At 48.9% G+C, this 27,716-nt stretch overlaps 2 protein-coding genes across 3 annotated transcripts; both read left to right on the top strand.

Moving 5' to 3' along the window:
• The first annotated feature begins 643 nt into the window (after positions 1-643).
• ARPC1A (actin related protein 2/3 complex subunit 1A) lies at positions 644-17,017 on the top strand. 2 transcript variants are annotated; one of them, XM_056503024.1, is made up of 10 exons: positions 644-791; positions 3,980-4,084; positions 4,860-4,964; positions 7,387-7,609; positions 9,240-9,347; positions 12,174-12,386; positions 13,522-13,597; positions 13,778-13,971; positions 15,437-15,527; positions 16,612-17,017. In XM_056503024.1, exons 2-10 carry the CDS (start codon positions 4,021-4,023, stop codon positions 16,648-16,650), a joined length of 1,113 nt encoding a protein of 370 aa, XP_056358999.1. In that variant the 5' UTR covers positions 644-791; positions 3,980-4,020; the 3' UTR covers positions 16,651-17,017. The 2 variants fall into 2 exon arrangements, with proteins under 2 accessions (XP_056358999.1, XP_056358998.1); XM_056503023.1 differs by having other exon boundaries at positions 4,003-4,084.
• A 2,240-nt stretch (positions 17,018-19,257) lies between these two features.
• ARPC1B (actin related protein 2/3 complex subunit 1B) lies at positions 19,258-27,219 on the top strand. The gene is made up of 10 exons (XM_056503025.1): positions 19,258-19,797; positions 22,177-22,250; positions 23,881-23,985; positions 24,287-24,509; positions 24,791-24,898; positions 25,176-25,382; positions 25,880-25,955; positions 26,038-26,234; positions 26,696-26,786; positions 26,920-27,219. The coding sequence occupies exons 2-10, from the start codon at positions 22,187-22,189 to the stop codon at positions 26,956-26,958; spliced, it is 1,110 nt and encodes a 369-aa protein (XP_056359000.1). The 5' UTR covers positions 19,258-19,797; positions 22,177-22,186; the 3' UTR covers positions 26,959-27,219.
• Positions 27,220-27,716: the final 497 nt, after the last annotated feature.

The raw sequence follows: 27,716 nt of genomic DNA on the forward strand, positions 1-27,716 counted from the left end.
CGAGGAGACTCAATGAGGATTTATTTGCTCTCATATTTGTGGAATTTTGTCTGCATTACACCAGTGATACCTCACTTGCAGTATAGATTCTCTGTGATGTTTTCTGTGGGATGGGTTATGATTGTTATTATTTGGGACAATCTCATGTACGTGTCCAGCACTCTGGCACCTCTTCATTTTGGGAGCCATCTGTGGGAATAATTAATAATCACACGTTTGTTTTTTTTCTCCTCAGAGAAACAACCAGAAGGGGAGTCATACCTTCCTTTTTTTCCCCGTTTTCTTTCTTTGTGTTCCGGGCTGATTATAGTAGATCTTAAAGGAGGGTGTATTGAGATGGGATCCAACCTCTTCCGCTGTGCCTGCCGTGAGGGGAGTGAAGGAAATGGCCTTGAGGCACTGGAGAGTCAGGTTAGAGAGGTTTTTTCAGTGTTTGGGTGGTCAGAACAGCTCCAGCTAAGTGGTGGACTCACACTGGAGGCGTTTAAGAGAGCTTGTGCGACGTGCTTTAAGGTTGACAGCAGCACGGGGGATGCACCGACAGTCCGATTTTATGACCTTAAAGCTCTTTCCTCACCTCGCCTCCTCCGCCCTCAGCCGGGCCACCCCGCCCTGAGGCGCCGCGCAGGCGCCGCCCCGCCCTTTGTGTGGGTCGGGCGGCGGCGCATGCGCCGTGCGCGTTTCCTGCCGCCCGTGTCCGAGCCGGGCCCGCTCGGCCTCTGCCGCCGCCGGAGCGGAGTCGCGTTGACTGCCCAGAGTCCGCGAGTCCCGCTCCGCCCCCGCCGCCTCAGGTGAGTCCCGGCCGCGGCAGCCATGAGGAATGAGCGGTGTGGGCTCGCTGCTGTGAGGGGAGGGCGGGGGGTGGCACCGCAGCATCGCTGCCCTGAGGGGCTGGGGACGCCCTGCCGAGGGTGAGTCGATGGGCGCCGCTCACGCCTTCGCCCTGAGGGGCCGGGAGAGGTGGGGTTGTGGAGGTGCTCCTGTTTCCCCCGCTTGCCCCTCAATTTCCCCCGCTGTATCCTCCAGCCGTGCCCCTGTGTTGGCAGGGCCGCAGCCCACAATCCGTGCCCATCCCGAGGCTTTATCCTGTTAATGGTGTCTTGTGTCAGGAGGCGCCCCAGGGGAGCCACCCCCCTGGGAAATCCGCGCTGAGTGACTCGGGAGGGAGTGACAGTGCTGGAGGCTTGTCCTTCAGCGCAGGTGTTCGCTTCCAGGTGTTTGGAAGTGGTGTAGGTGCTGCGACATCAGACAAGGATTCAAAAGGTGCTTTTCTCACTGTCACACACGCACATATTCCATCTCCACTTCTGAGTCTGTATCCTGGCTGGTTGCTTGTCCAGGGATGGGCTTTCACCAGGTATTTCTCATCCCACTGAGAGGTGACAGCAGCTGAGTCCTGTTCATCCCAACCTCGATCCTTTCAGGCCTTATACTGAAAGAACCGCTCTACGAAGGTGCAAGATTTCCGGTTTTTTCTCCGTTTTAAAATATTGTATTGAAATTCAAAGTCAGTTGCTTTCCTTTTGAAATAAACCTCAGGGAGAGCTGCATTAAATACTTGGTAACAAAGTCATAGGAGCATCTTCCCCATGTGAGATTCTGAGGTTGGATGGCAGGAAGGCATTGAGGTTGTTAATTTGTCAAGAATCATTATAAGCCAGCAGCATTTTCCCTAGTGAATTATGAGTTGGATTTTGTCCGTGTATTAGTAAGGAATAAATATAACTTGAAAACTTCTTTAAGATTTGTCTTCCCAAAGAAAATATCACTGTACCTATCAGGAGACAGAAATAGCACTGCTTTTTGAGGTTATCATCATTGTTGTGTTTTATGGGTTTGTAACCAAACCAAAATGGAAAAAGGTCACTTGTAGCCAGTTATGGAGCTCAAGTAACTCAATCAATGGGAAGGAATGGACCATACAACTTTGGGTTGGTTTTGGTAACAATTAAGTAAAAATATCTGAACTAGGAGGTAGGGTTGGCCCATATTTTATATGTAATGTCAATCTGTGAATAAAATACAACAATTGTGTTAGAAAGTATTTCAAAATAGCTGCATTCCTTGGGGAGAGGAGACTGGATATTTTTACATTTTATTTCAGAAAGAGTAGCAAAGGCTGAGCATTCTTTGTTGGTGGAACGGCTCTTGAACTTTTTCTGTATATGGAAATGTGCTGCTACTGAATGTTGGCAGGAGCTAAAGCAAGATCCTGGAAAAAGCACTTTGCAGTTGTGTTTTGCTTATATTCACACATGGAATCTCAAATGATGGATGTCCAAGGGTAGAAGTAACCCAGATTATGTCAACATTTTCACATTAACAAAAAATAATTAATTATTTTGCCTAGGATTGTGTGTATTTAAAACTTCATTTGGTTGGTAGAATGTGATTTTTGTAAGAACTGTGAAAATCATGCTGGTTAAAATTGTGAGCTGGACAAAAAGTTCGTATTGTTAAAAGTTGTACTTCAAGTACATTTGAAATGCACCCATAATTTGCATATTTTCAGAATAACAGTGCTCGATTTCCTTAAACAAGAAACTAAATAAAATAAAAAGCCTCTCCAGTTACTTGCATTGGTGAAACACTATCTGACCTCTGCCCCAAGACCCAGCACTTTCAAGTTATTTGTTAAACTGATGGTGTGATAGTAATTCCTGAGGCTCTGTAAGAGCATACTCATTCTTCTTTCACTCCTAAGTTTCTGTTGGATTGCCATTCATTTCCTGTTTGCTTCCAAATTCCTACCTTGTCCTGAAGTCTCCACCCTCTGCTAACATGGCCATACTTGGGTATGTTGTAATTCCAGGCTCTAATGGGTGTGGATGTCTTGGAATGACATCACGGAGATAGTTCTTTTGAGATGGATATATGGGGGTAAAAATGCTTTGATCCATCAGGCAGTGATAAATTGGTGTGAAAATTAGTGGAATATATGAAAGGAATGGACAAATCCAAGTTGGATGGATTGAACTGTGAATATTTTTATTATTACAGGTGACCTTGAGTTTTTATGGTGTTATCTGCCATCCATTTATGCTGCTCTGGTTAATACAGTACATAGAATACTATGTTTTAATACTTAAAATATTTTGATATCTAAAATAATTAAATGTCTAAAATATTTTAATTACAAAAGTATACTATTCCATGTCCTGTGTTAACCAAAGGCAGCATAAATGGATGGAATATAATGAAAACATTTTAAACAACTTTGTGTGTGTGGATGGATTTGCTTCCAATTGCAGATTTTCAGCACTGTCTCTTGTAACAGCCATAAGTTAAAAGAGAAAAGTAGGTATTTAGCCTTTTTTAAACAAAATACTCACAAACTACAAAGATTCAGCTTGGTTTAATGTTTGAGTTTCATGGGGCAGAAGCCCGATTATCAAACAGTTCAATGCTAGAATTAATTTGAAGAAATTACTGATTAGTTAATTACTAATCATAGTAATTTTTCCCTAGGCTACATAAAAACGGTTTTATCAAATAATATATCAGCAGATCAGTTACACATCAGTTTGGCTTCCTAAAAAAAAGATTTTGTTGTGGTGCTGCCTGTGAGCCTGGATACAAGTCAAGCTTTAGAACAGTTCACTGAGCTTTGTCCTAGATATTTATTTTTTTTAGTTACTCTATTTCCATAATAAAATTAATAGGTTTATTAGATTTCTTGAGAACCTGCTTTCTTGTCTGTAAGGATCTACAAAGAAGCAAGTGTATCTGGCTTTTAGGGCAATTGCTATTAGCTAACATGAGCAGGACAATGAAAATCCATCATCCTACTGAAAATATCTGGGGATGTGACAGAGGCAGCTCTTGAGCAGCCTTATCATATTTATTAATTATATTTATTAAGTTGTGATCTGTAAATAAATTTTAACACTGCACTGAAAGATGCTCGGTATATGTTGAGGTTTAACTTTATTAATTCTCTCATTTTGAAGCATTTTGTTTTCAATTTTACACTTTTCAGCCTTTTCACTTTTTACAACATAGGAATCTCTCTAACTCGGAATGTCTCTGCATCAGTTCCTGCTGGAGCCAATCACCTGCCATGCCTGGAACAGAGACCGTACCCGTAAGTAATAAGTTCATTTCCTTTTTTATTTCTTTTTTTTTTTTTTTTTTTAATTGCTGTTTTCTATCTGCTGTCAGTTTTTGATCTTTTGATGTTCTGGGTCACATTTAGGGAAGGGGTGATCACATACATAGTTCTACCTGTTAAATGTTCTACTTATGATCTGAAAAGCACATGTCTTCCAAATCTGAGCTTTTTTAAACTTATTGCTGGAACTCTGGCATGGGAGGTAACTGAGTCTTCCTGGTGTTCCACAAAGCTTTGCCTCTTAGCCAAGTTTTCTACATAATGTGGATTGTTGTGTTCCAAATGTGTTATGTTCCTGTGCAAAGTACTCATGGTATGTGTACCACTATCAAACTGCCAGAGGGCAGGGTTAGATGGCATTTTGGGGAGAAATTCTTCCCTGTGAGGGTGGGGAGACCCTGGCACAGAATTCCCAGAGAAGCTGTGGCTGCTCCTGGATCCCTGGAAGTGTCCAAGGCCAGGTTGGATGGGGCTTGGAGCACCCTGGGGTACTGGAAGATGTCCCTGCCCATGGCAGGGGGTTGGAGCTGAATGATCTTAAAGATGCCTTCCAACCCAAACCATTCCATGATTCTCTGTCCATGATTATTGGAGATTTTCCAGTGATTTTGGCCCTTCATTTACAAAGCCCATGTAATGCTCTCAAATTTGTGAATAGAGGTTTTAGATGGGAAAATTCTTTCCAAATATAGCATTTGCTATTAAAAAGCCTTCTGTACAATTGGATTATTTTATTTCTTCTTTCAAGAGATTGCCATTAGCCCTAATAACCATGAAGTGCACATCTACAAGAAGAGTGGGAACCAGTGGGTGAAGGCTCATGAGCTGAAGGAACACAATGGACACATTACAGGTGAGATTGGCCTGAGCCAGACATGAAGTTTACCAACCCCTCCTGTTTTCCCCAGTTGAGATTCTGAACAGGAGATCTGCAAGTGTTGAGTAAATAGATCTTTTTATAGGTTGGCATTCCCACTTAGAGAGAGCCTTGCAGCAGTTTTCTGAGCTGCATGCAGTGAATGTTAGGAAGAAAAGCTCTATCTTATTTCCAGACATTTCAGTGGAGTTACTGAGCCATTTGTTCTTATCTATGGCTTATTTTTCATCCCTAATGACATAATGAGAACACATTCTTAGTCTACTGAAGTAATCTGACTGTGTCACAGTGATGCATGCTGCTCCTTTTCAAGTGCAAGTACTAAAATTTCATCAAGTATACGACTGTAGCATTGCTTTGTAGTTTCCAACAACAATAAATACCTTTTTTAGGGACTATATAAATATTTGAAGTGGTCAGTCCTGGATTTAGACCGTCAGTGAGCATATTTATTTCAGGCCCAGAGTATCTGTACATCCCCAATGAAAATTAAGAAGAGCTACCACATTGAGTCACAGGGTGTTATTTTAAAAAATGTGATTATCCTGTGGCAGTCTTTTATATTACTGGAGGTTTTTTTTCCATGGTGATATTTTTAAAAGGGCATTATTCTCTTAAGGAAATGAAAATAATTTATACAAGCACTTGCCCAAAGCAGCACATTCTGTTCTCAGCACACTAATGGGCAGAAGTATTGGTCCAACAGCATTTTGCAGGAACTTTATTCAGTTTTTCCAATTCTTGCTGTCCAAGAGCTCAACTGTATTTGTTTCTTTGTGAAGAGTCACTTGGGCTGCATTTCCAAATGAGCTGTGTCCCCCCCAAGACATTTTACTTGTATCTGTTAGTGTTAGAAGCCAAATATTCATGACTTGGGAAAAGAGCTCTCCCTGCTTTCCTGCACAGTGTGTACCTTTGGAATACAAAGTGCTGTGGTGGTGGTAAAGAGTGGAGTTAAGCTGTGGTTACACACAGGAGATCCACTGATCAAACTGCTTGTAACCCCTGACAGAGTGAGTCAGCTCCTGATCACAGGGGACAAGGTCCTTCTCGTGACTCAGGTTTGTGATGAGCTGCCTCTACTCACTCACAGGAAGAGCTTTCTTCACTCTCTTGGCTTAGTTTTCTGCCAAGCTAAAAATCTGAGCTTGACATAAGTCAGAACAGCACCAGGGCTGGTGAGAGGAGGTGGTGGGCAGGAGAAGGAAAAAGAGGCAGGATGGTCCCTCTGTCAAAGGCAATGCCGGAGCTCCTGTAACTGTAGTTTCAGACTATCAAGCTCTTCACTTTTTAAGCATAAGCCTATTTTGAAATAAACAATTTATGAATAATATGGTAACATTAGTACAAATTCTTTCCACAGCTTTTATCCCACTTTCAGTTTGTGAGCTTAAGAGATGTTTTTAATACTGAATGTAATAATGGAAAACCACTGACATAATTTGTGACAAGAGAGTTGAGGACTGCATCCCAAAGGATGCTATAGAAAAGATGAAAAATAATGATTCCAAAGGACTTTCCAGTTAAGTACATCCTTCATTGCCTAGGAGGGGAAAGAAGCAATGGCAGCCTTACCAAAGGTTTTATTTTATTCTTTTAATTTCTTTTTTTTTTTTATTGGTAAACCTTTCTTGTGGCACAGCTTAAATAGGCATGGAAAAAAATGTAAGGATTGTGTCAGTACATAAAAATTGATAATGTCTAACTGAAAAACCCTGTTATCTAAACTTTAGATCATTGCTGAAGTCTGGCAGCAAGCACAACATGTTGTTAGAGGTTGTGCAGTTTTAGAATTGCTGGGTTTCAGCTGTTGAGAGGGATCCTGCAGAAGTCAGAGGATTGGAGGGTGCTGGTGGACAGTAGGTCTGCAGAGCTCCACCTGTTGGCCAGCCCTTGGAGCTTCCTTGGCCAGCAAATCCCTGGCATCTGGGAATTTGGGATCTGCAGTTTTGGTGAAAGCTGGAGGGAGATACAAGTATTCCTAACAGCTTGAAATAGCTCCTGGAGAACGAGATGAAGGAGAATGACAGAACCGCAGTAACTGTCTCGGTGATCAGTTCATCAGGAGCTGCAGTGACAGGGCAAGGAGGAATGGCTTCAGACTGAGAGAGGGGAAATTTAGGTTAGATATATGGCAAAATTCTTCCTTGTGAGGGTGGTGAGGTCCTGGATTAGATCCTGGGCTGCCCTGGGTCCCTGGAAGTGTCCAAAGCCAGGTTGGACAGGGCTTGGAGCAACCTGGGATAGTGAATGAGAGTTGGCAGAGTTGGAACTGGATATTCTCTAAGGTCCTTTCCACCCCAAACCATTCTGAGATTCTGTGAGATGATCTCTGTTTTGCCTTGTAAAGCAAACAGCATGAGGGGGAAATGAATTCCCGTGACCTCTTCACTTGCAGGAATTGACTGGGCTCCCAAAAGCGACCGCATCGTGACGTGCGGCGCCGACCGCAACGCGTACGTGTGGAGCCAGAAGGACGGCGTGTGGAAACCCACCCTCGTCATCCTCAGGATCAACCGCGCCGCCACCTTCGTCAAGTGGTCTCCCTTGGAGAACAAATTTGCTGTGGGAAGTGGAGCTCGACTCATATCTGTGTGCTACTTTGAGTCTGAAAATGACTGGTGAGCTGGTTTTGTGGCTTTGAGGTCTGCATGGGAAAGCTGAAGCTGTTTGGTGCTGGTAGCTGGGTTACTGTTTTACTAATTCCTAAAATATTCATTTTGTGGACTTCAACATTTGGGAAAAAGGTTCTCTCTTTTTCGCTCTGCTGTAGCACCTAAAGGCCTTTGACTTTGCCTATTTTTAGACAGTACAAGTTGGCGTGGATGTGTTCTGCCTGACTGCCATAAACATATGTTGCTTTTCTAAAAGTGCAAGACTTTCTGCAGAGTAAGGGTTTCGTTACTACAACTATATGGTTCAAAAAAGATAAATATTTCCTTCCCCCTCTTCATGCCAGAATGAATGAAAAAATCTTCACTCAAGTCTTTTTTCCATGTTCATCATTTTGGGCCATTTCTTGTCATTGGAGGTTTGAGTCTGTCACATCTCCAGCGTCACCTGTTAGAAGATGTTTGAGTTGTCATCAACCTGTTCTGCATTTTCTCAAGTACTTTTATCACAGTTTATAGATTTCACATAGGAATATTACAAAGATATTTCACCATTAACATTTTTCTCATTTTATCATCTAAACTTAATGCTGCTGATCTTGTCCCTTTGTAGCTGCACATGTTGGAGCTACATGTGCTGTATCATCTGTAGCTGAAATCAGTGTGTGGAGTATCTCTTGCTTTGGTTTGCATAAACAGACACAAAAACACAGGTGTCCTGTGTGCAGTCTGCCATGTGGAGATGAAAAACAATGACACCATCTGCAAAATACATTTTAAAGATTGTTTTGGACTTCTATGCTTTCCAGCATGTTCACTTATCAATATTTTTTCTCTGCCTCATTTGTCTGCAAAAGAATCAAGACTCCATATGCTAAAGAAATATAATTTGTAAATTGTGAACCTTAAAACTTGTGCCTGATAGAAGTAAAATCAAAGAAAAAGCACCATCATCTGAAAGGCCATCAAGTGAATAATAGATTTCATTACTAGTTTGTAAATAGTTCAGATAAACCAAATCTGCTGAGATATATTTAGGCCACTATTGATGCTTTCAGCAGCAGGACCACTTTGCACTGCAGATAATTGAGATGAATGCACTAGTTGGGTCATTGACAGTCCCCCCCATTTTCTTGTTGTGTTTTATAGTTATTGTATTTTTAAACAGTAGAAAAGTCAATAGGCAAGAGATGTGACTATAAAACTCATTGGAAGGACTGCAGAAGGACTTGTATTTGGTGATCATGAAAGCAGTGCTGCTTAGCTCAGTGTCACAGTCACAGCTGACCTCGTGTTCACTGGGGGAAGAGACCTGGCAATTCCTGTGCAAAATTCACATCAAGGAGCTGCATCTAATGCATTATAAAAATTGGTTTGAAGGGGAGTAAGACTTAGCTGAGGAGATACATATTTAATGAGTTTGTTCATAATATTTGAAAGTTTAATTAAGCTAACCATAAAGTTCACAGGTTGCACAAGAGAATGTGAAAGATTAGGACATGAAGTTTTTTCCAAAACTGATGTGTTCAGTCATTGACAAGGAGTGATCTTTTTGAGGAGTGTTTCGTGGATTTGTGGGTATCAGGTAAAAGATGTTCATGTAAATTGTATGTCTTATTTTAGTTTGGTTTTGTTTTAGGTGGGTGAGCAAACACATTAAAAAGCCCATTCGTTCCACTGTCCTCAGCCTGGACTGGCACCCCAACAATGTCCTGCTGGCTGCAGGATCCTGTGACTTCAAGTGCAGGTGAGAAACTAAAACATCTATCTACAGTTTGGATTACTGGATCAAATCAGTAGCTTGAGCATGTTGATCAGGTATTTGCACTTGCTATTAGAATAAAAGGTGGCTCATTGTGTGCTGTCATTGGTACCAAAATAAAACATCCAGCTTGAGAAACGTTGGCTTTGGTGCTGCTGTGTCCTGGCTTTGGACAGGCAGCATGGATGTGCTGAGGGACACACCTGAATTTGGGGAATTGGTGTGTTCCTTCCCAGCGTTACACAGCATTTAGGCTGAGAGCTTGTCATTAGGCTGAAGTTGGATTAGCAGATGTTGTCTTGTAGAAGCAAGCACTGCTAGATAGAGTTTAGAAAGCAATATCCTAATGGTGCAGTTCCAAAATTTAAAGTAACTGGCCATTTCCAAAGATGTTGTCCCATCTTTTTGTTCCCTGAGTTCCTTGTTTTCTCTCCTTACCTGTGGGTAGCAGTGTCAAGGAATTGATCCACCTGCAGCTCAACACAATAAAAGAGATTTTTTGAAGACCATTTAAAAAAAAAAAAAAAAAAAAAAAAAAGGCTGTTAAAGGCAGATTGGCCGAGAGATGGATGGGAGAGGCTTTGCAAGTGATTGTGAAATTACAGGGTGAGGGATGGGCCCTGCAAACTGCTCTGTGCTGAGTGATTGGGGTCACTGCAGGGAAGTCTGCAGGGCCTGACTTGAATCCACATTGACTTAATCACTTGTACCTTGAATGATAATGAAAGCTTCTTTTCTTAAATTCTTTATGTAATAGGGCAATTTTTAAGCTTCAAAGTGTGTACTAAAAATGACTAAGGAGTGGGAGGGGGAGGTGGGACTGACTATTACATTCCTTATTTCAGAATGAAACCCTTGCATCTAAACCCCATCCTTTGAGAGCTTTTAAGAGATGTTAAATGGAAGCTGGGAAAGAGAGGGGAGAGTTGTCTCCCCTTTCCTGCCTTATTTCCAGTTTTAATTAGATAAACTGTATGTATTCACTTCCTGTCACAAAACAAGTGATGTGGAACAGAAGCATGTGGAATTTTTAAAATTTGGTATCATAAAGGACCTCAGGACTTTGACATAGGTCACCTGAAGTTTTTGTGTATATGTGTCCAACCCAAACCATTCTGGGATTCTAGGATTCTGTTCCTTCCCCAAGACCATTGAAAATTATTCTCTTTTGTAAATGATGAGTACAGATCTCTACAATTCCAGTTCTCCCTTCAGTTCCATATTAAAAAAAAAGTAAAGATAACTGAAGTGTGCACTTGTTCTGATGGAAATTAGGAAAGAGATCTGCCAGAGCCACTGCCACATAATAAGCAGCTAAGTGGGAAACATTTTGGAGAAGGAATGGAGGGCAGAAGGCTGCAAATTGCTGGGTATTCGACAGAGTATTGTGGTGCTTGGCCAGGGTAAATGAGCTCCCCTTATATTTATCTGAAAGATAGATGTATCTGTAGCTACAAGCACCACATTAGTATGATTTTATGTTCTTGCTGAGGGAATGAAAGTCATTTCCCAAGAATCTTTGAAGGTTGGGGCTTTAAGCTGAGGTGATTTTGGTTTTAAAAGACAGGGAGATTTTAATAACGGTAAAGACTTCTTATATTTTTAACTATCAGTTAAATTCAAGGTCTTCCCTGCTTAGGTATAATTTTCCTGCCTTGTGTCAAAAGGCTGTTGCTTTAAACATCTTGTCCTACTTCCATACATTACAAAGTATCCATCCTTTTAGGTGGCTCTATAAAATTTTAAAGGATTATCATTAGATTATATTTAAACTGGTAGAGCCAAATATATATCCATACTTAATTCCCTGAAAATCTGTACCTAATATAGCTGCAGTTAAACCCTTCTCATTCCAAATGAGCAGCCTTATTGAAACAAGCTGAATATAGGTACCTTTGGAAGTGCTTACCCCACACATACAAAAGATATAAAAAACAGGGAAGGGAGAGCTACATTTCCTTAAACTCACTATAAAAGAATTCCTGTTTGTGTGTGACTGCAACCATGAATATTTGATCATAGTTTTTCATTTATGCTGATTTTTTTTTCCCTCTGGTAGTAGCATGGTGTAGCTGCCTTGCCCCTCCTGTTCAATGGACTCAAATCCTATGGTTGTGACGTCCCATTAAATTCCATGGTAACAGTCAAGAGCACCATATTGTGGCATGTCTGAATCATGCAGAAGGAATTTGATGAAAGGGGGAGGCTTTCTATTTAAACATATCTTGAAAATTGTAGTGCTGGGAGAAGAAAAAAAAAGCAACCTATAACAACATTGCAGTATTTCAGGTTTTCAAGGCATTGTTGCAATGAGCCGGAAGAAGGTGGCTCAGAGCTCTTTTGCTGGCATTAGAACATCACATTTCTTTCTTTGAAACCCTGCTAAAACAGGAATGTTCTTAAAAAGTGGGTAATTTTGTAGGTGTTTGTATTAGCTTCTAATTATACAGTGCCATTCCTAGGTTTTCTCTAACTGAAGGATTGACTCAGGAGAGCTGTTAGCACCACGAAAGGATGAAAGGGAAATTTTGGCACAGGGAAAAATGCACTGACAACGTGTATTTTTGTGCCATCTTCTGGAAAAAAGGGAGAGGGCTGCAAGAACAGCATTTATGAGAATCCTGTGTGCTTCACATCCTTTGTACTGCTGTTTTCTCCCTGCACACTGCTGCTTCCAGGCTTGTTTAAAGACACCAAAATATTTTATTTTGGGAGAACTGGGACACGTGTCTGCTTCCAACATGAAACGCATCCCATCCTCCCAGAAGCTTTGTCCTCTCTTTGTTCACACCAAAATCTTTTTATTTGCAGGGTGTTCTCTGCTTACATTAAGGAAGTGGATGAAAAGCCAGCCAGCACACCCTGGGGCTCCAAGATGCCTTTTGGGCAGCTGATGTCAGAATTTGGGGGCGCAGGCAGCGGAGGGTGGGTGCACAGCGTGAGCTTCTCCGCCAGCGGCAACCGCCTGGCCTGGGTCAGCCATGACAGCACCGTGTCAGTGGCTGATGCCTCCAAAAACATGATGTGAGTATCCTGGTGTTATCAGCCTGATAATGCTAAAAGGTGTTTTCCAGCCTTAATGATCCCATGATTCTGTGTGGAATGTTGGGCTGGCAAGCTTGTGCCTCTGTTGCCTGTTTTACTGTGGATTCCAGGAGTCTCTTCGAGGCTGGTATAAATATTTTATAAATAAGGTTGTTTCTGAGTCCTTTGGTGAGGGTGTAGCCCATTTTTTTGAGTGGGGGAAAGAGGTATTTGTGAAAAAAAGGAATGCTCCACTGAGTAACCAGAGAAACAATACTTCCTTTTCCAAAACAATACTTGCAATATGAAATATTCCAAACAATATTCCAGACAATATTCCAAATTCAAAGAGAATGCATAAATGTGCTTACTCCATAACTAAGACCCCTTTCCCCAACCAGGATCTGGAAAATAAGTTGTTCATGAAATATTAATTCCAACCTCTGTCCTTAAGATAATGCTGATGCAAGGTTTGAGCTTGCACCTTCCAATCCAACAAAATGTTTTACTGACAATTGCTCCTTCTGCTTCTCCTCTTGATCTGCATAACTTTGCAGTGTCCTTGGCATTCCAGCCAGGAAGGATGAGATTCTCCATATGTTTTGGTAGCAGAAGTCTCTGGGGTCATCCAGGTATTGCTGGGATTAATTTTGAATTGTGGTTCTGATCACTACAGTTGTACAAGTACCTGGCAGGAAACATCAATCATTATCAAGTGTTTAAGAATTATCTTTATTTGTCATTAAATGGCAAAAATTTAAATGAACACCAAGGCTTTTTCCCTCTGCAAAGATGTCAAGCGTCCAAACTTCAAGTGTTTTTTATATTCAAATGAAATTAATATCTTCATCAATACAGACATTTTTGGGGGTATTCCTTTTAAACTCTTGGCCCTGTTTACACACAAATTTGGTAGCCTTTCACCTGGAATACTTGATTTTTTTATAAGTCTTCCAGCACACTTTCATTAGGCTGTAACTTTTCATTACAAATTACAACCTTCTGTTGTCACCACAGGACAGCTGAGCTACCCCGACTTTTCCAAGCATCCTTGTGTGGGAACGGTGCCTATTTTTTTTAGAGCCGAAAATGAGAGGTTTCAGTGAATCCCTCTAACAAATGTCCTTGTGCACAGGGTTTCGCAGCTGAAAACAGAGTTCCTCCCACTCCTGAGCGTGTCCTTTGTCTCTGAGAACAGCGTGGTGGCAGCTGTAAGTGAATGCTATTCCTCCTTGTAGAGCTCTGTCGTGTTTTGGAGGGGGAGGAAACCCCAAATTTTGCACAGTTAATAATAATAATAAACAATCTCTGCCCTGGTGTCAATGTTTGGGAATGCCCAGGGCAGGGTGGGAATGCTGAGATGGTGTTTCCTAATGGATTTTTGCTTGCAGGGCCATGACTGCTGCCCAATGCTCTTCAACTGTGACGACCGTGGCTTGCTGAGCTTCGTTTCCAAACTCGACATTCCCAAACAGAGCATCCAGCGCAACATCTCGGCCATGGAGCGCTTCCGGAACATGGATAAAAGAGCCACCACGGAAGATCGCAACACCACCCTGGAGACCCTGCACCAAAACAGTATAACGTGAGTGTCCTGCTGCCAGCAGCAGGGCAGGGAGTGTTCTCCATGCCCAGTGGCAGTGTGGTTCAGCTGAAGCAGTGCTCCTGTAGAAGGTGCAGTTTTCCTCTGAAGATCCATTGATGATGTGGAAAGGTCTGGCTTTCCACTGGAATCCAGTGGAAAGAAGTAACTTGCTGTCAAAAATCTCAGTTTTAATCTAGGTAGGAAAGGCTTGGCTCCTCCCACTGGCTGGAGCATCTCCCAGTGGGATGATGTAATTTTATCAGTCACACAGTGGGACTGAATGGCCCAGCAGCAGATGATATCTTCCTGGAGGGAGGATGGGTTGTGGAAAAGATAAAGATGATTGCCCCAGCTTGTCTTAAAGATGGCCCATTAGCAGATAATATGTGCCACGGAGATAAGGGTCACTGCCCCACCCAGCTTCAACAGATGGTGATAGAATACACATTTCTGGCCACATCAACCCAACACATTATCCACCCCTTATTCTATTACCATCTGCATTATGAAAAAACCTTACACACAGTTCTCACTTAAAATTAGGTTTCCCTGTGGTACACAATGGGTTTCTCCATCTTTCTGGATTACCCATCCAGAACAATGCCCAGTGGGTTTCTGCAAACCCCCAGGTTTGCTGTAGCAGAAGGGTGTAGCTGGTGTCCCTTTTTCCCTGTGGTCTTTCCCTAGTAGTTCTCTGTTTCTGGAATTTATGTGCTGGTGAAGTTAATCATTGACATGGCTACAGCCGTTTGCTAGTGGTTAATGTCTTATGTACCTTGGCCACAGCTTATCTTATCAAATATGTGGGTTGTTCCCAAGAGGCTGGTGGCACTGTGCAAAATTCAGTCAGAAAAATCCACCTGAAATTCACATCCCTATTCTGGATGTTACTGCCATGTGTATTTATTTATTATGTGTCACTGTTTTCAAACTGAAAGAGGGGAAATTTAAGTTAAACATACAGAAAAAGCCTTCCCTGTGGGAGTGGGGAGGCCCTGGCACAGATTGCCCAGAGAAGCTGTGGTTGCTCCATCTCTGGAATCTTTTAAGGCCAGGCTGGAGCAACCTGGGGTAGTGGAAGGCATCCCTGCCCATAGCAGGGAGTTGGACTGGATGAGCTTTAAGGTCCCTTCTACCCAAATCCATGATTCTGTTAATCAAAAGGATTCATTCAGGTTAATTGGGTAAAATATCTTCGCATTAAAAAAAAATAAATTCGGTGATCCCAGAGGATGTAGAGCAATTTCTCTTTGTTCAAGGAAAACATTTAGTCTCACCAAGCCATTAAAAGGCTTTCAGCATCTTTTTCTTGGCTTATTTCTCTGAGGCATTCTACCAAGAATCTAGTGTAGGCTCTGGTATAGTCATGTCTCCATCTGAAAGAGTAGGAGTAGAATTCAACCCAAATTTCCCAGTTTTCTGGCTCTCTGGAATGGGTGTTGGAGCTCTCACTCTCTGTTTGCAGCCAAGTGTCTATTTATGAGATAGACAAACGGGATTGTCGGAAATTCTGCACCACCGGCATCGATGGAGCAATGACCATCTGGGATTTCAAGGTAAAAATGTGCTTTCACTACCATGTTTATGTGAACTAGCTGGAGTGATGGGTTTTTTATTTTTTTAATCTTTAGTATCAACTCCTGGAGCTCAGCCTCAAGCCAGGTTTTAGTAGCAGCAGGAAATCCAGACTGGAATATGCAAAACCATTAATGAAGTCCATAAAAAAACCGATCCAAGAATCTGCATAAAAGCAGATGCAGTTTGTTAAGCAGATGGTGCTAATACAGACATTTTTTTTAATAGGATTACTAAATGTCCCTGTAGGAATCCCATTAATTCTTTCATTCTTCAGCCTCAGCTATAGCTGGGCTGGAACTATTCATATAACACAACCCCTGCCTTTTCCTTCTCCTATCCCAATGGACTTTGTTCATTGTCCTGCTGCAGAACATGGTCCTGTCCTCTCAGAATTAACTTACCCAAGGAGGAAGAAGTTGTCTCTAACAGCTGGAAAATAGAATCATGAAAATCCTAAAAGGATGTAATGTCCATGCTTGCTTTGCTCAGGCCTGGCCAGCAGAGGTCCCTGTTGGCCTTCCCAAAACTGAGATACGGGCTCTGAATTAGGGAAAGAAGAGATTATCTGTATTCTGTGGTGTCAGAGTGCTCTGGTGGGGACTAGAGTCAAAGAAGAAGTTGAGGTGATTTCTAAGCTGTTTTAGTGCAGTTTCATGTCTGTACATGCCTGAGTTTGAAAGGTGTGACTGTTGTGGTCTCTGGCTCTTGCATTAGGAGGAAATCCTTTACCTACAGGAAAAATTCTTCCCTGTGAGGGTGGTGAGGCCCTGGCACAGGTTGCCCAGAGAAGCTGTGGCTGCCCCATCCCTGGAGGTGCCCAAGGCCAGGCTGGATGGGGCTTGGAGCAACCTGGGATAGTGGAAGGTGTCCCTGCCCATGGCAGGAGCTGGAATGAGATGATCTTTAAGGTCCCTTCCAACCCAAACCATTCTGGGATTCTATGACTCCATCTAATTTCAAATATTCATGTTTTTTACTTGGTTTTGTTAGCATTTACACTGAATTATTCAACCCAAGCTACTGCAGCAGATTGTAATTATAATTTTTTTTCTCTCCTTCAAGACTTTAGAGTCCTCCATCCAAGGGCTACGAATCATGTAAAGATGGATTTCCAAGATCTAGCAGGACAAACTGCTTGACAGAATGCAGCTCCCACATCTGCACAAACCTGAAAAGGGAGGAGGAGGAGGAAGGTGAAATATTTGGAAACACTGAGAAAATACAGCTTGGCAGATTTTCTTTTGAATCTAAATTTGGTGAATTGTGTTGGTTTCAAAATCAGCTGTGATTGTTCTTTTTTTTTTTTTTTTTTTTTTTTGGTTGGTTGTTTCATTCCATTCTTTACCAAAGCTGCTCTTTAAGTAGTTTATTGCAGGAAGTTATGAATCACTAACTTAAAAGGGGAATTTTATGTAAATTGTCTGCTAGAAATAATAATAATAATAATAATAAAAAAGAGAAAAACTGATTCTTTGTTTTGATGCTTATTGATTTTAAAAGGGCTATTAAGGAAATTGGGAGAGAGAATGGGAAAATCCCTGCACTGATATTTTATGGCCTTAAAACAGGAGAAATTCATCTTAACTGAAAGGTTCTAAAATTGACAGACCTGGAGCTCTGATAATTTGGATGTGAAGATTCAGATGAGCTTCTTCCAGGGGAATTCTCCCCTTAAGGTGATGATTTTGGAGGATGAATGAATTTATCCTGCTTCTTTTCATTCTGTCTGCCTTGCATTTAATCCATAACAACAGCAAATTAACCTGAATGTCTTTTTTGTTGTCTGCTCAGTGGGTCACATTTTTCCAAAGTGACCAGAATTATTTGTAGTTGCCTTTGGGACTGGTCCCAGGGCAGTGCCCAGGGGACAGGATGGAAAGCTTTGTGTGGAAGGTGAGAAAAAAATCTGCTGAGCCTTGTCTGGGGAAGACAAATTAAAAGCAAATCACTTGGTAAGTCCATGAAACTTGAAGGCTGGGGAATCACCACCCCTGGAGGTGTTCAAGGAACAACTGGATGTGGCATTCAATGCTCTGAGCTGGTTGGCAAGGTGGGGATTGAGCACAGGATGGACTTGATGAACTTGGTGGTCTTTTCTACCCTCAGTGGTTCTGGGGTTCTGTGTCCTGTTAGAGCTGAGCTCTCAGCCTGTAAAATCCTGTATTTATAACAACTGGTGGACAAATGAAGCTCCAGCCAGAGGTGTCAGCATGGTCTGGCTGCTGTGCTGATCCTTTGTCCCCAGGTACCTTTTGCAGTTCAGCTCCAGCCTCAGGAGCTCATGGAGGCATTTGCTCAAAATTTATTCACAGGGTGCAGCTCCTCCTCCCTGGGTTGCTGCGCTGCTGTGCTCTGAGGGGATTAGCTGGCTCATGGCATTGCTTTGCAAAGGTTAAGATGGTCATTTCTTCAGAAAATGCAGAAGTGTCTTAAAAAAACCTCAGTGACTAAATTTACCACTTCCTCTGAAACCTGAGTTGTTTCATACCCTGCTCGTTTCTCAGCTGGGGGAGCTGAAAGGGGAGGGTGGAAGATCAGCTCTGAGCAGCAGCCACTGCTCTCCATCACAGAGCTGGATCTTTCTCTGGTTTCCTTGTGTCTCCCACCTTCTCCCCTGGCAGTCAGGCTTGGCTTTGCAATTTCCTCTCCCTTCTAAACATAAAATAATGAGTGTTTCATTTCTTGCAGTCAGGGGATCTGGGGGGTAGCATGGCTGGGATGGATGGTCTGGGAAGCAGGGAATACTCACTGGAGCCTGCCTGCAACACTCCCCAAACTCAGAATTGCTGCTGTTCATCATTTGCACTGCCCCAACCCCAGAGAAAACCCTACCAGAAGTGTCCCCATGTCCCCAGTGTCTGCAGTGGGACAGTTCCTCTACAACATTTTTGAGGACGTGACGTGCTGTGGGGGCAGGAGGATCTTCCCTCTTCAGAAACGGAAGAAAAAGCAGGTAAAGGGTTTGAGCAAACATGAATGGGGTCTGGCAGAGGCCCAGTAGGGAAGCAGACTTCCACAGTGCCAGATTTCCCCCCATGGAGCCTTGGAGAGCCCCAAGCAGGGTTCACAGGCAATGGAGGCAACTCATGGTACTCCAAGCAGGAGCAGCCTGGCGATGAGAGCAAGGAGGAAAGGGCATGGCAGGCACAGAACAGGGGTCACACTGTCCTCTCCCCTTAGTAATGTACCCCAAATGCTCCTGCAGAAGTTAAAACTGACCCACAGTTCAATCCCATCCCTGCCTGGGAGACATCTCAGGGTCTCCCCGTGTCTGCAGGGATCATGGCAACACACGTGAAATTAACTCCAGCTCAGGATGAGGATCAGGAGCGAGGGGCTGCCCCCTCTGTGCTCCCCTTTTACCTGCAGCTGACCCCTCCCGTGGGGATCGATTCTGCAGCGCAGCCAATACCAGGTTATTGTATCCCTGAATTCCAGGATATTGTATCCAAATCCTGCGGCTGAGAAGCGCTCCTGCCCTCGATGCACGGGACCCCAGCGTGCTGCGACATCACTCAGAGAGGGAAGGGGTGAGGGCATCCAGGCGGGAATGGGATAAAAATTAGCTGTTCTGCAGCAGGAGGTGATAAAAGCAGAGGGCTGATGTCTGGTGCGTGGGGATCCAGGCACGGTGCCCGCAGCCAGCCTGGGCCCGGGTCCCTCTGGGCTCTGTGGGATGCAGGAACCGGCAGCAGCTGCTGCCGAGGGCGGCCGGATCCAGGCTCCGCGAGGTCCCGCGGATCTCCCCGGCCGTGGGAGGCGATGCCTGCGGGTGCTTTGCCCCGGGTGGGCTCCAGGCACGGCTGTTCCCTGGTAGGGGAGTCCCCATCCCTCCAAAACGCATCGGGGGCCGGGGGTGAGCAGCCCTTCCGCTACCACAGGGAGAGGCGGGGATCCTTCCCTTCTGTTCCCCTGGCTGTGTCCTTTCTGGAGCACGCAGGGTGAGTTGCCCACGTTCCCCCGAGCAGCGTGAGCATCCCGGGCCGGGGCCGTGCAGTGCGGCGGTGCTGGCCCGGCCCGGCCCGCAGGCACAGGGGCAGGGCGGCTGCAGAGCCGCTCCGCGCTCCCCCAACGCCCACGTAAGGAAGTGGTTGCATTTCTCGGAGAGGAAAAGGGAAGTCAGGCAGCCTCGGCGGGGCAGGCACAGCTCCAGCCGCTCGCTCCGGGCTCCGTTCGTGTCGACTGCCCAGAGTCCATGAACGAGCCCCGCCGTCCAGGAACCGAGCCCAGCCCGCCCTGCACGGCAAGGTAAGCACGGGCAGGCAGCTCTGGCACCCTGCCGGGACCTGGGGCTGTCCCGTGGGGCTGGGGCTGTCAGCGCTGCTGGGGCTCACACCCTGCTCCAGGGTTCGGGGGGTCCCCCCGGGCTGGGTCAGGGGGGTGCAGGCAGCCCCTTGCCCCTCCGAGTTTCGCTGTCGCTGCATTTCGGGTGTTTTGGGATTTTCTCCCAGTTTTGTCAGCAAGTTTGAAGGGGTTTTTTTCCTCTTGCCCGTGGTCTGACAGCTCTGGGGGGGATGGAAAGAGTTCTCCTGTGGAGGTCCGGTCGGGGTTGGCGCCGGCAGAGGCAGAGCTGCCGCAATCTGCCCTCTCCTCCTCGGGATCAGCTGCTTCCCGCTTTGCCCGGGGCGAGGAAGAGGAGGGTCAGAGCCGCCTTCCTCTGCCCTGGGACTGTGGGTGTCCCCTCAGGGCCAGGCTGGCTCATGGGGCAGCCCCACCAGCGCTGGGGTCTGAGGACGGGTGTCCCCAGCCTGGCTGGCAGGAGCACAGGGGGTGACACCTTCAGCTGCCGCAGGGAGCAGAGGGGCCCCGGGGGTCGGTTTTGGGGTCTTGGTGGCGCAGGGGAGAGTTTCAGGGGGTCGCAGCTCCCAGCAGGATCCTCACTGGGTGCAAACCCTCCTCCGCCACCCCGCCAGGCTCGTAAAAACCCGAACTCCGTCTCCTCTGGTGTGCGGCTTCCTCCCGGGACTGGGAGGAGCCGCCGGCGCTCGGCCCTGCCAAGGTTTGGTTATCTCCTCCGAGGATGTTTCCGAACTGCTCGGACTGGCCGGGAAGATAACGGAGCTGTTCCAGCTCCCAATCCCGCCCTGTCTGGCCTTCGGAAAATTCCCATTTTCCTCCCTAGAGAGCCCCTGGGTTGTGGGAGGGGTTGGAGGGGTGTAACCACAGCTCCTGTGATGCTGTGCCCAGCTGGGGAAGGGGCTGCCGAGCCCCCGTGGGTCACTCTGGGTGGGAGCAGGGCTCAGCCAGAGGGGCACCAGCAGGGAACGGGCTGGAAAGGGGCTCTGGGGGAAGTAAAACCCCACCCGCTGCTGGGAGCGGCCAAGGCATCGCAGCCCTCACTCCTTGCCGTGTCTGGCAGAGGCTGCTGTCCCTGGCACGGCAGCTGAACTCATCCCTTCGGGATGGCACTCAGCAAGGGACCCCAGGAAGGGGAGTTTATGCCTCTGAGCTCCCAAACTACCTGGAAAACGAAAAATTATTACTGTTTTCTTAGTGTTGAAGCCAGAAAGCACCTCGCTGTGTCCTTCCTCCCTCCCGTCCCTCCTCCAGCGAGCCCTTTCAGCCCAGTGCCCATTCCATCCAAATCCCTTTTGCACACATTTTCCTTCTCCTGGTCTCTTGCAATGCCGACAGCGGTGTCCCCGTCTCTGGTGATTCTGTCCATCCCTCGTGGTGCTGCTCCATCCCCAGGGCTCGAGGGAGAGGCTCGTGGTGGCAGCAGCTTTGTCCCGTCCTTGGGACACGCCGTGCTGCATCCCGGGGGGATCGGTGGGGCTGGGGAGGGCAGCTGCCTCCTCATCCATGTCCTTGGCCAGGGGCTGTGTGACAGCAGCCCTGGAATTTCTCCACATGCAGAAGGCAGGTGATGGAGCTCCTCAGATTTTCTTTTCCCCGGCCCAGAGATGGAGCTTTGCTAAGAGGAATTTTTTCCCCTTCCCCTGTAACGTTTTTAGCTGCCAAAGAAAACGGGACGTGTTCAGGGAGTTCCCAAAATAGCCGAGAGCAGGCTGTGAGTAATTCCCCGGTCTGCCACGCCCTGCGAGGTGTTTCCCTACATCCCTGCAGGATGGCCAAGGGGCTGTGACGCTGCTAGAGCCCTTCCCAGTCCCGTGGCACCTGGAGGGGCCTTTGGGGCAAACTGCTCCATCCTATGACAATTAGGGACCAGCAGGAATGGTGGGAGTTCAGCCAGGAGAAGGGATTGGTCCTGGGGGCTGAGCACTGATGGGATGGAAGGGCCTCCATGGGGTTTTTGGCTCTTCCTAAAGGAGAGGTGTGGAAGGAGTGAGTGGATCTGGCCCTGTTGGGGTGAAAAGAGGAGGTGCTGCCTGTGCTGGGAACCCAGGGGTGCACAGGGGGGTGCTGGCACCAGAGTCCCTGTGTGCCCAGCCAGCTCCTGCCCAGCAAGGTCCAGCCAGCAGGGTTTAGAAGTTCCTGCAAATGGACAGTTTTTAAGCTTGGAAATCATCAGGAAAACCCTCTCCCCGGCAGAGGAGAGACATGATGGGCTGCAACACAGGACTGATCCCAGGGGGAGGGATCCTTCTGAGGGGCTGGGAGCTGGGATCTTGTCCTGTGGCTGCAGCAGACTGCCCTGACAGCCTGGGGGTCTCTCCCTGTCCCCAGCCCGTGAGCCATGGCCTACCACAGCTTCCTGCTGGAGCCCATCAGCTGCCACGCCTGGAACAAGGACCGCACCCGTGAGTACGCCTGGGACACCCGAAATTCCCAAGGATATCCCAGGCACTGTCCTGGCTGAACATCCTCGTGGTGGGCGATGCTCTGGGACAGGGCAGAGCTGGGCTGTGTTTGGGGGAGCAGACCTGGGGGCTGGGACAGCACATTCTTGGTGTCCCCGGGTCCCATTGCCACACAGAGCCTGGCACAGCGGTGCCAGCACAGGGACAGAGCCTGGCACAGCGGTGCCAGAGCAGGACAGAGCCTGGCACAGCGGTGCCAGCACAGGACAGAGCCGGGCACAGCGGTGCCAGAGCAGGGACAGAGCCTGGCACAGCGGTACCAGAGCAGGACAGAGCCAGGCACAGCGGTGCCAGCACAGGACAGAGCCTGGCACAGCGGTGCCAGAGCAGGACAGAGCCTGGCACAGCAGTGCCAGAGCAGGACAGAGCCAGGCACAGCGGTGCCAGCACAGGGACAGAGCCCGGCACAGCGGTGCCAGAGCAGGACAGAGCCTGGCACAGCGGTGCCAGAGCAGGACAGAGCCAGGCACAGCAGTGCCAGAGCAGGACAGAGCCCGGCACAGCGGTGCCAGCACAGGGACAGAGCCGGGCACAGTGGTGCCAGCACAGGACAGAGCTCGGCACAGCAGTGCCAGAGCAGGGACAGAGCCTGGCACAGCAGTGCCAGAGCAGGACAGAGCCTGGCACAGCGGTGCCAGCACAGGACAGAGCCTGGTACAGCGGTACCAGAGCAGGACAGAGCCGGGCACAGCGGTGCCAGCACAGGACAGAGCCTGGCACAGCGGTGCCAGAGCAGGGACAGAGCCAGGCACAGCGGTACCAGAGCAGGGACAGAGCCGGGCACAGCGGTGCCAGGGCAGGACAGAGCCTGGCACAGCAGTGCCAGCACAGGGACAGAGCCTGGCACAGCGGTACCAGAGCAGGGACAGAGCCCGGCACAGCGGTGCCAGCACAGGACAGAGCCTGGCACAGCGGTACCAGAGCAGGACAGAGCCCGGCACAGCGGTGCCAGCACAGGACAGATCCTGGCACAGCGGTGCCAGCACAGGGACAGAGCCTGGCACAGCGGTGCCAGCACAGGACAGAGCCCGGCACAGCGGTACCAGAGCAGGACAGAGCCCGGCACAGCGGTGCCAGAGCAGGGACAGAGCCAGGCACAGCGGTGCCAGCACAGGACAGAGCTCGGCACAGCGGTGCCAGAGCAGGTCCCGGCCCCGGGGCACCGGCAGGGGAGGGCGGGCACGGAGCAGAGCCGGGTGATTCACGGCCGATGGCATTTCCCGACCGCGGCCGGGGGATGTGGGAGAACAAAAAGCGCTTTCTGTGCTGGGGCCGGCGGGCGGGGCGGGATGAGGCTGCGTTTGGAGCTGTGCAGCCGCAGCCATCCCGTTCCATCCCGTCCAATCCCATCCTGCCTCATCCCACCAGCCCCATGGGACCACACTGCAGGGAAGGGAGGACACTGGGCTGTAAGGTGCAGGGATCTCCCTTCCCATAGGACGATCTGCAGCATCAGGGCAGTGCAGGACCAGGGCTGGGGGGGTTGGGGGGGACCTGGTGCTGGGAAGGGATGGGTTGGTGCTGGTTGTGACCCAGGGGAGGGCTTTGCCCTGGCCACTGTCACCCCCAGAGATCGCCCTGTGCCCCAACAACCACGAGGTTCACATCTACCGCAAGGATGGGGCCAAGTGGAGCAAAGTCCACGAGCTGAAGGAGCACAACGGGCAGGTGACAGGTGAGTGCTGGCTGGCAGAGGGGACAGGGACATGGAGGGTGGGTGGGCGGGCCTCTCCCAGAGCTGCTCCCAGTCCTGCTCGTGGCACTGGCACCAGTGGATGGGGGCTGTGCATGGGTGAAGGAGGAAGGAAGGGAGCCAGGAGTGGGGTGGGATGGGATGGGATGGGGCGGGGCAAAGAGGAACTGCGGAGCACAGACCACCCAGAACAATATTCAGACATCCCCCAGCCCCAAGTGCCACCTCCCCATTCCCATTCCTGTGGCTCCCTGGGCCACCACCATCCCCCTCTGCCTTCCAGGCATCGACTGGGCCCCTGAGAGCAACCGGCTGGTGACGTGCGGCACCGACCGCAACGCCTACGTGTGGACGCTCAAGGGCAACGTGTGGAAGCCCACGCTGGTCATCCTGCGCATCAACCGCGCCGCCCGCTGCGTCAAGTGGTCCCCAAAGGAGAACAAATTCGCTGTGGGCAGCGGCTCCCGCCTCATCTCCATCTGCTACTTCGAGCAGGAGAACGACTGGTGAGGCTCTGGCACAGCCCCGGTGGGATGGATGGATGGATGGATGGATGGATGGATGGATGGATGGATGGATGGATGGATGGATGGATGGGGAAATAAAAACTGGAGGAGCTGGAGGTGGAGACAGATGGGATGGACTCCTCATGCCCAGGCTGCTACTGCAGGACAGTGGCTCAGGGCAGCTCCTGGGGCACTTGGAGCCCTGACCAGCTCCCCAAAATTCCTGGGGGGCTCTGGGGATGGTTGTGCTGCCCCTCTGGTGCCACCCCCTCTCCACACAGGTGGGTTTGCAAGCACATCAAGAAGCCCATCCGCTCAACAGTGCTCAGCCTCGACTGGCACCCCAACAATGTCCTCCTGGCTGCTGGCTCCTGTGACTTCAAGTGCAGGTGAGGAGCAGGGATTGGGTGACTGGGGGGCCTGATGAAGGATGGGTGGGGGGGGGCAGGCTTCACCCCAGGTGCTGTTTGGAGCAGGGAATGGAGCACCAGGGACATATAGGGAGATGTGGGGACCATCCCAGAAACACAGCATCCATGGGAGGTGGGGGGACACCCCACAGACTCTGCCAGGGAAACGGAGTCCCACAACTGAGGCAAGGGGCAGGGATGAAGGTGGCACAGGTCCTGCATCCAGGGACACATGGCATGGCTCTCCCCTTCCCAGGATCTTCTCAGCCTACATCAAGGAGGTGGAGGAGCGGCCCAGCCCCACGCCCTGGGGCTCCAAGATGCCCTTTGGGGAGCTGATGTTTGAGTCCAGCAGCAGCTGTGGGTGGGTGCACAGCATCTGCTTCTCGGCCAGCGGCTCCCGTGTGGCCTGGGTGAGCCATGACAGCACCCTGTGCCTCGCTGATGCTGGCAAGAAGATGGCGTAAGCAGGGCTGGGGACAGGAGGGGGCTGGGGGACTGGGGGGGCTGTGCTGGGGGTGGCAGCAGGGGTTGACCCCCAAAACAACACGGGGATGGAGGTATCTGGGTTGGGTTGGGCCAAAAGCAATCCCAGAGTGTCCCTTCATGTGGGTGGGGGAGATGGAGGGGTTGAGCCCTGGAGCATCACCCCTGAGCATCTGTGAGTATTCCCTGAGCATCCTTGTACTTGGGTGGGGGAGGTAAGAGGGGTTCAGCCTCAGGAGCTGAAATAGCCCTGGAGCATCCCTGGAGCATCTCTGCCCATCCCTGGGTATCCCTGGAGCATCTCTGCCCATCCCTGGGTATCCCTGAGCAGCCTTGTATATGGATATGGGACATAGAGGGCTCAGCCCCAGGAGCTGGGACACCCCTGGAACATTCCCAGATCACCAGGGCTGGAGGAGCTGTGCCAGTCTCAGCACTGAGGCTGAAGCTCAGCTCGCTGTTCTCACCTGGCAGTGTGGCCTCCCTGTGCACCGAGACGCTGCCCCTGCTGGCTGTCACCTTCATCACCGAGAACAGCCTGGTGGCCGCGGTGAGTCCGGGCAGGGGCACGGGCTGGGGGCTGTGCCTGGAGCAGCCTGGAGGGTGCTGAGCAGGCCAGGTTTGTTCCCCAGGGCCACGACTGCTGCCCCATGCTGTTCACCTACGAGGAGAGCCAGGGCAGCCTGACCTTTGGGGGGAAGCTGGATGTGCCCAAGCAGAGCTCCCAGCGCGGCCTCACCGCCCGCGAGCGCTTCCAGAACCTGGACAAGAAAGCGAGCTCGGACACGGCCAACGCCAGCCTGGACACCCTGCACAAGAACAGCATCAGGTGTGGGCTGGGAGGGACAGGCCTGGGGTCACCTCGGGGGCTGCTGATCCCTGAGCATCCCCTGGGTGTGCTGCTGTCCTGCCCAGGAGCTGGGACAGCTCTGGAGAATCCTTGGATGTCCTCAAAATGTCCCTGAGCATCCCTGCAAGTGAGAGGGAGAGACTGAGGCTCCAGCACCATGAGCTGCAACAGCCCTGGCTATCCCTGAATTTTCCAGAGTATTCCTAAGCATTCCTGGGTATCCCTAGAGCATCCTTGCATGTGGGAAGGGGAGATAGAGATGTCTAGTCCCAAAAGCTGGGATGGTCCTGGAGCATCCTTGGAGCATCCCTATTGATCCCAGTGCCTTCCTGTACTGGTGGGGCAGATGAAGGGTCCAGCCCCACTCCCAACCCTGGCTGCCAGGCAGTTCCAAGAGCTCAGCACTGGGACTGATTCCTGCTCCCTCTTTGCACCCACAGCCAGATCTCAGTGCTGACAGGCGGGAAGGACAAGTGCTCCCAGTTCTGTACCACGGGGATGGACGGGGGCATGAGCATCTGGGATGTCAAGGTAAGGAACCCCCATGGATCCCTCAGGCTGGGAGTACCCAGCATTGAACCATCTTCCCTCCTCTCACTCCCCAACCACCCCCAGTTTCTCTGGGAAGCAACGAGCTGATGAACACCCTCATGTTTCATTTCAGAGCCTGGAGTCAGCACTGAAGGATCTCAAGATTAAATGAAGGAGCCATCTGGGAAGTGCATCCCAGCTTCCAGCTGCCCCTGCTCTGCCCCCTGCCTGCTGCCTCTGCCACCCCCACCCTGTGCCACACAACCTGGCCAAGATGCCACCAGTGCCTGTCCCCGCTGCCAGCCAGCCCTGGTGGCTGTTTCCAAACAAAGAAAACCATTTTTCTTACTATTTTTGTTACCATGCTTCCTGATGCTGGTCATACATTGCTTGGAAAAATTGCAAATAAAGGATTTTCCTGGTTAAATCAAAATGGGTTTTTTTTTGCACTTTTTTAGAACAAGTTCAGTGCAAACACAGGTGTGATCAGGGCAGATCACAGTGCTGTGCCACATCTCACCACAGGTGGTCATGTCCTTTCTGCCACCAGTGCAGTCCCTGCTTCAGCACCATTTCAAAACAGGATTGGTGTTAGGGAAAGGGAGGGCAGAGGGTGGAAGCAGCCAGGGAGCACAGGTTTCCAGTTCTCTGAGTGCCCTGGTAAAAGTCCCATCAGGTGGGCAATTCCCAAACCTGGAGCCAGCTCAGAGACCTTGGGCTGCCCAACTAATCCTGGGCCTTCCCATGGCCTGGGAAGGGAGCACTGGCTGGCAGAGGGACAGTGACATTGGAGTTCTGCTCCAGCCCTCAGTTAGAGGGAGGTGTTTTGTGGAGATTTTTCCACCCATTTCCACGCATTCACAAACCTCAACCTCCTCCCCCTGTAGCTCCTGCCCTGCTCCATCCCAGGCATCCACCCAAAAACTCCCC

The sequence above is a fragment of the Oenanthe melanoleuca genome, chromosome 14, assembly GCF_029582105.1.
Source record: "Oenanthe melanoleuca isolate GR-GAL-2019-014 chromosome 14, OMel1.0, whole genome shotgun sequence".
In the NCBI taxonomy this organism is placed as follows: domain Eukaryota; kingdom Metazoa; phylum Chordata; class Aves; order Passeriformes; family Muscicapidae; genus Oenanthe; species Oenanthe melanoleuca.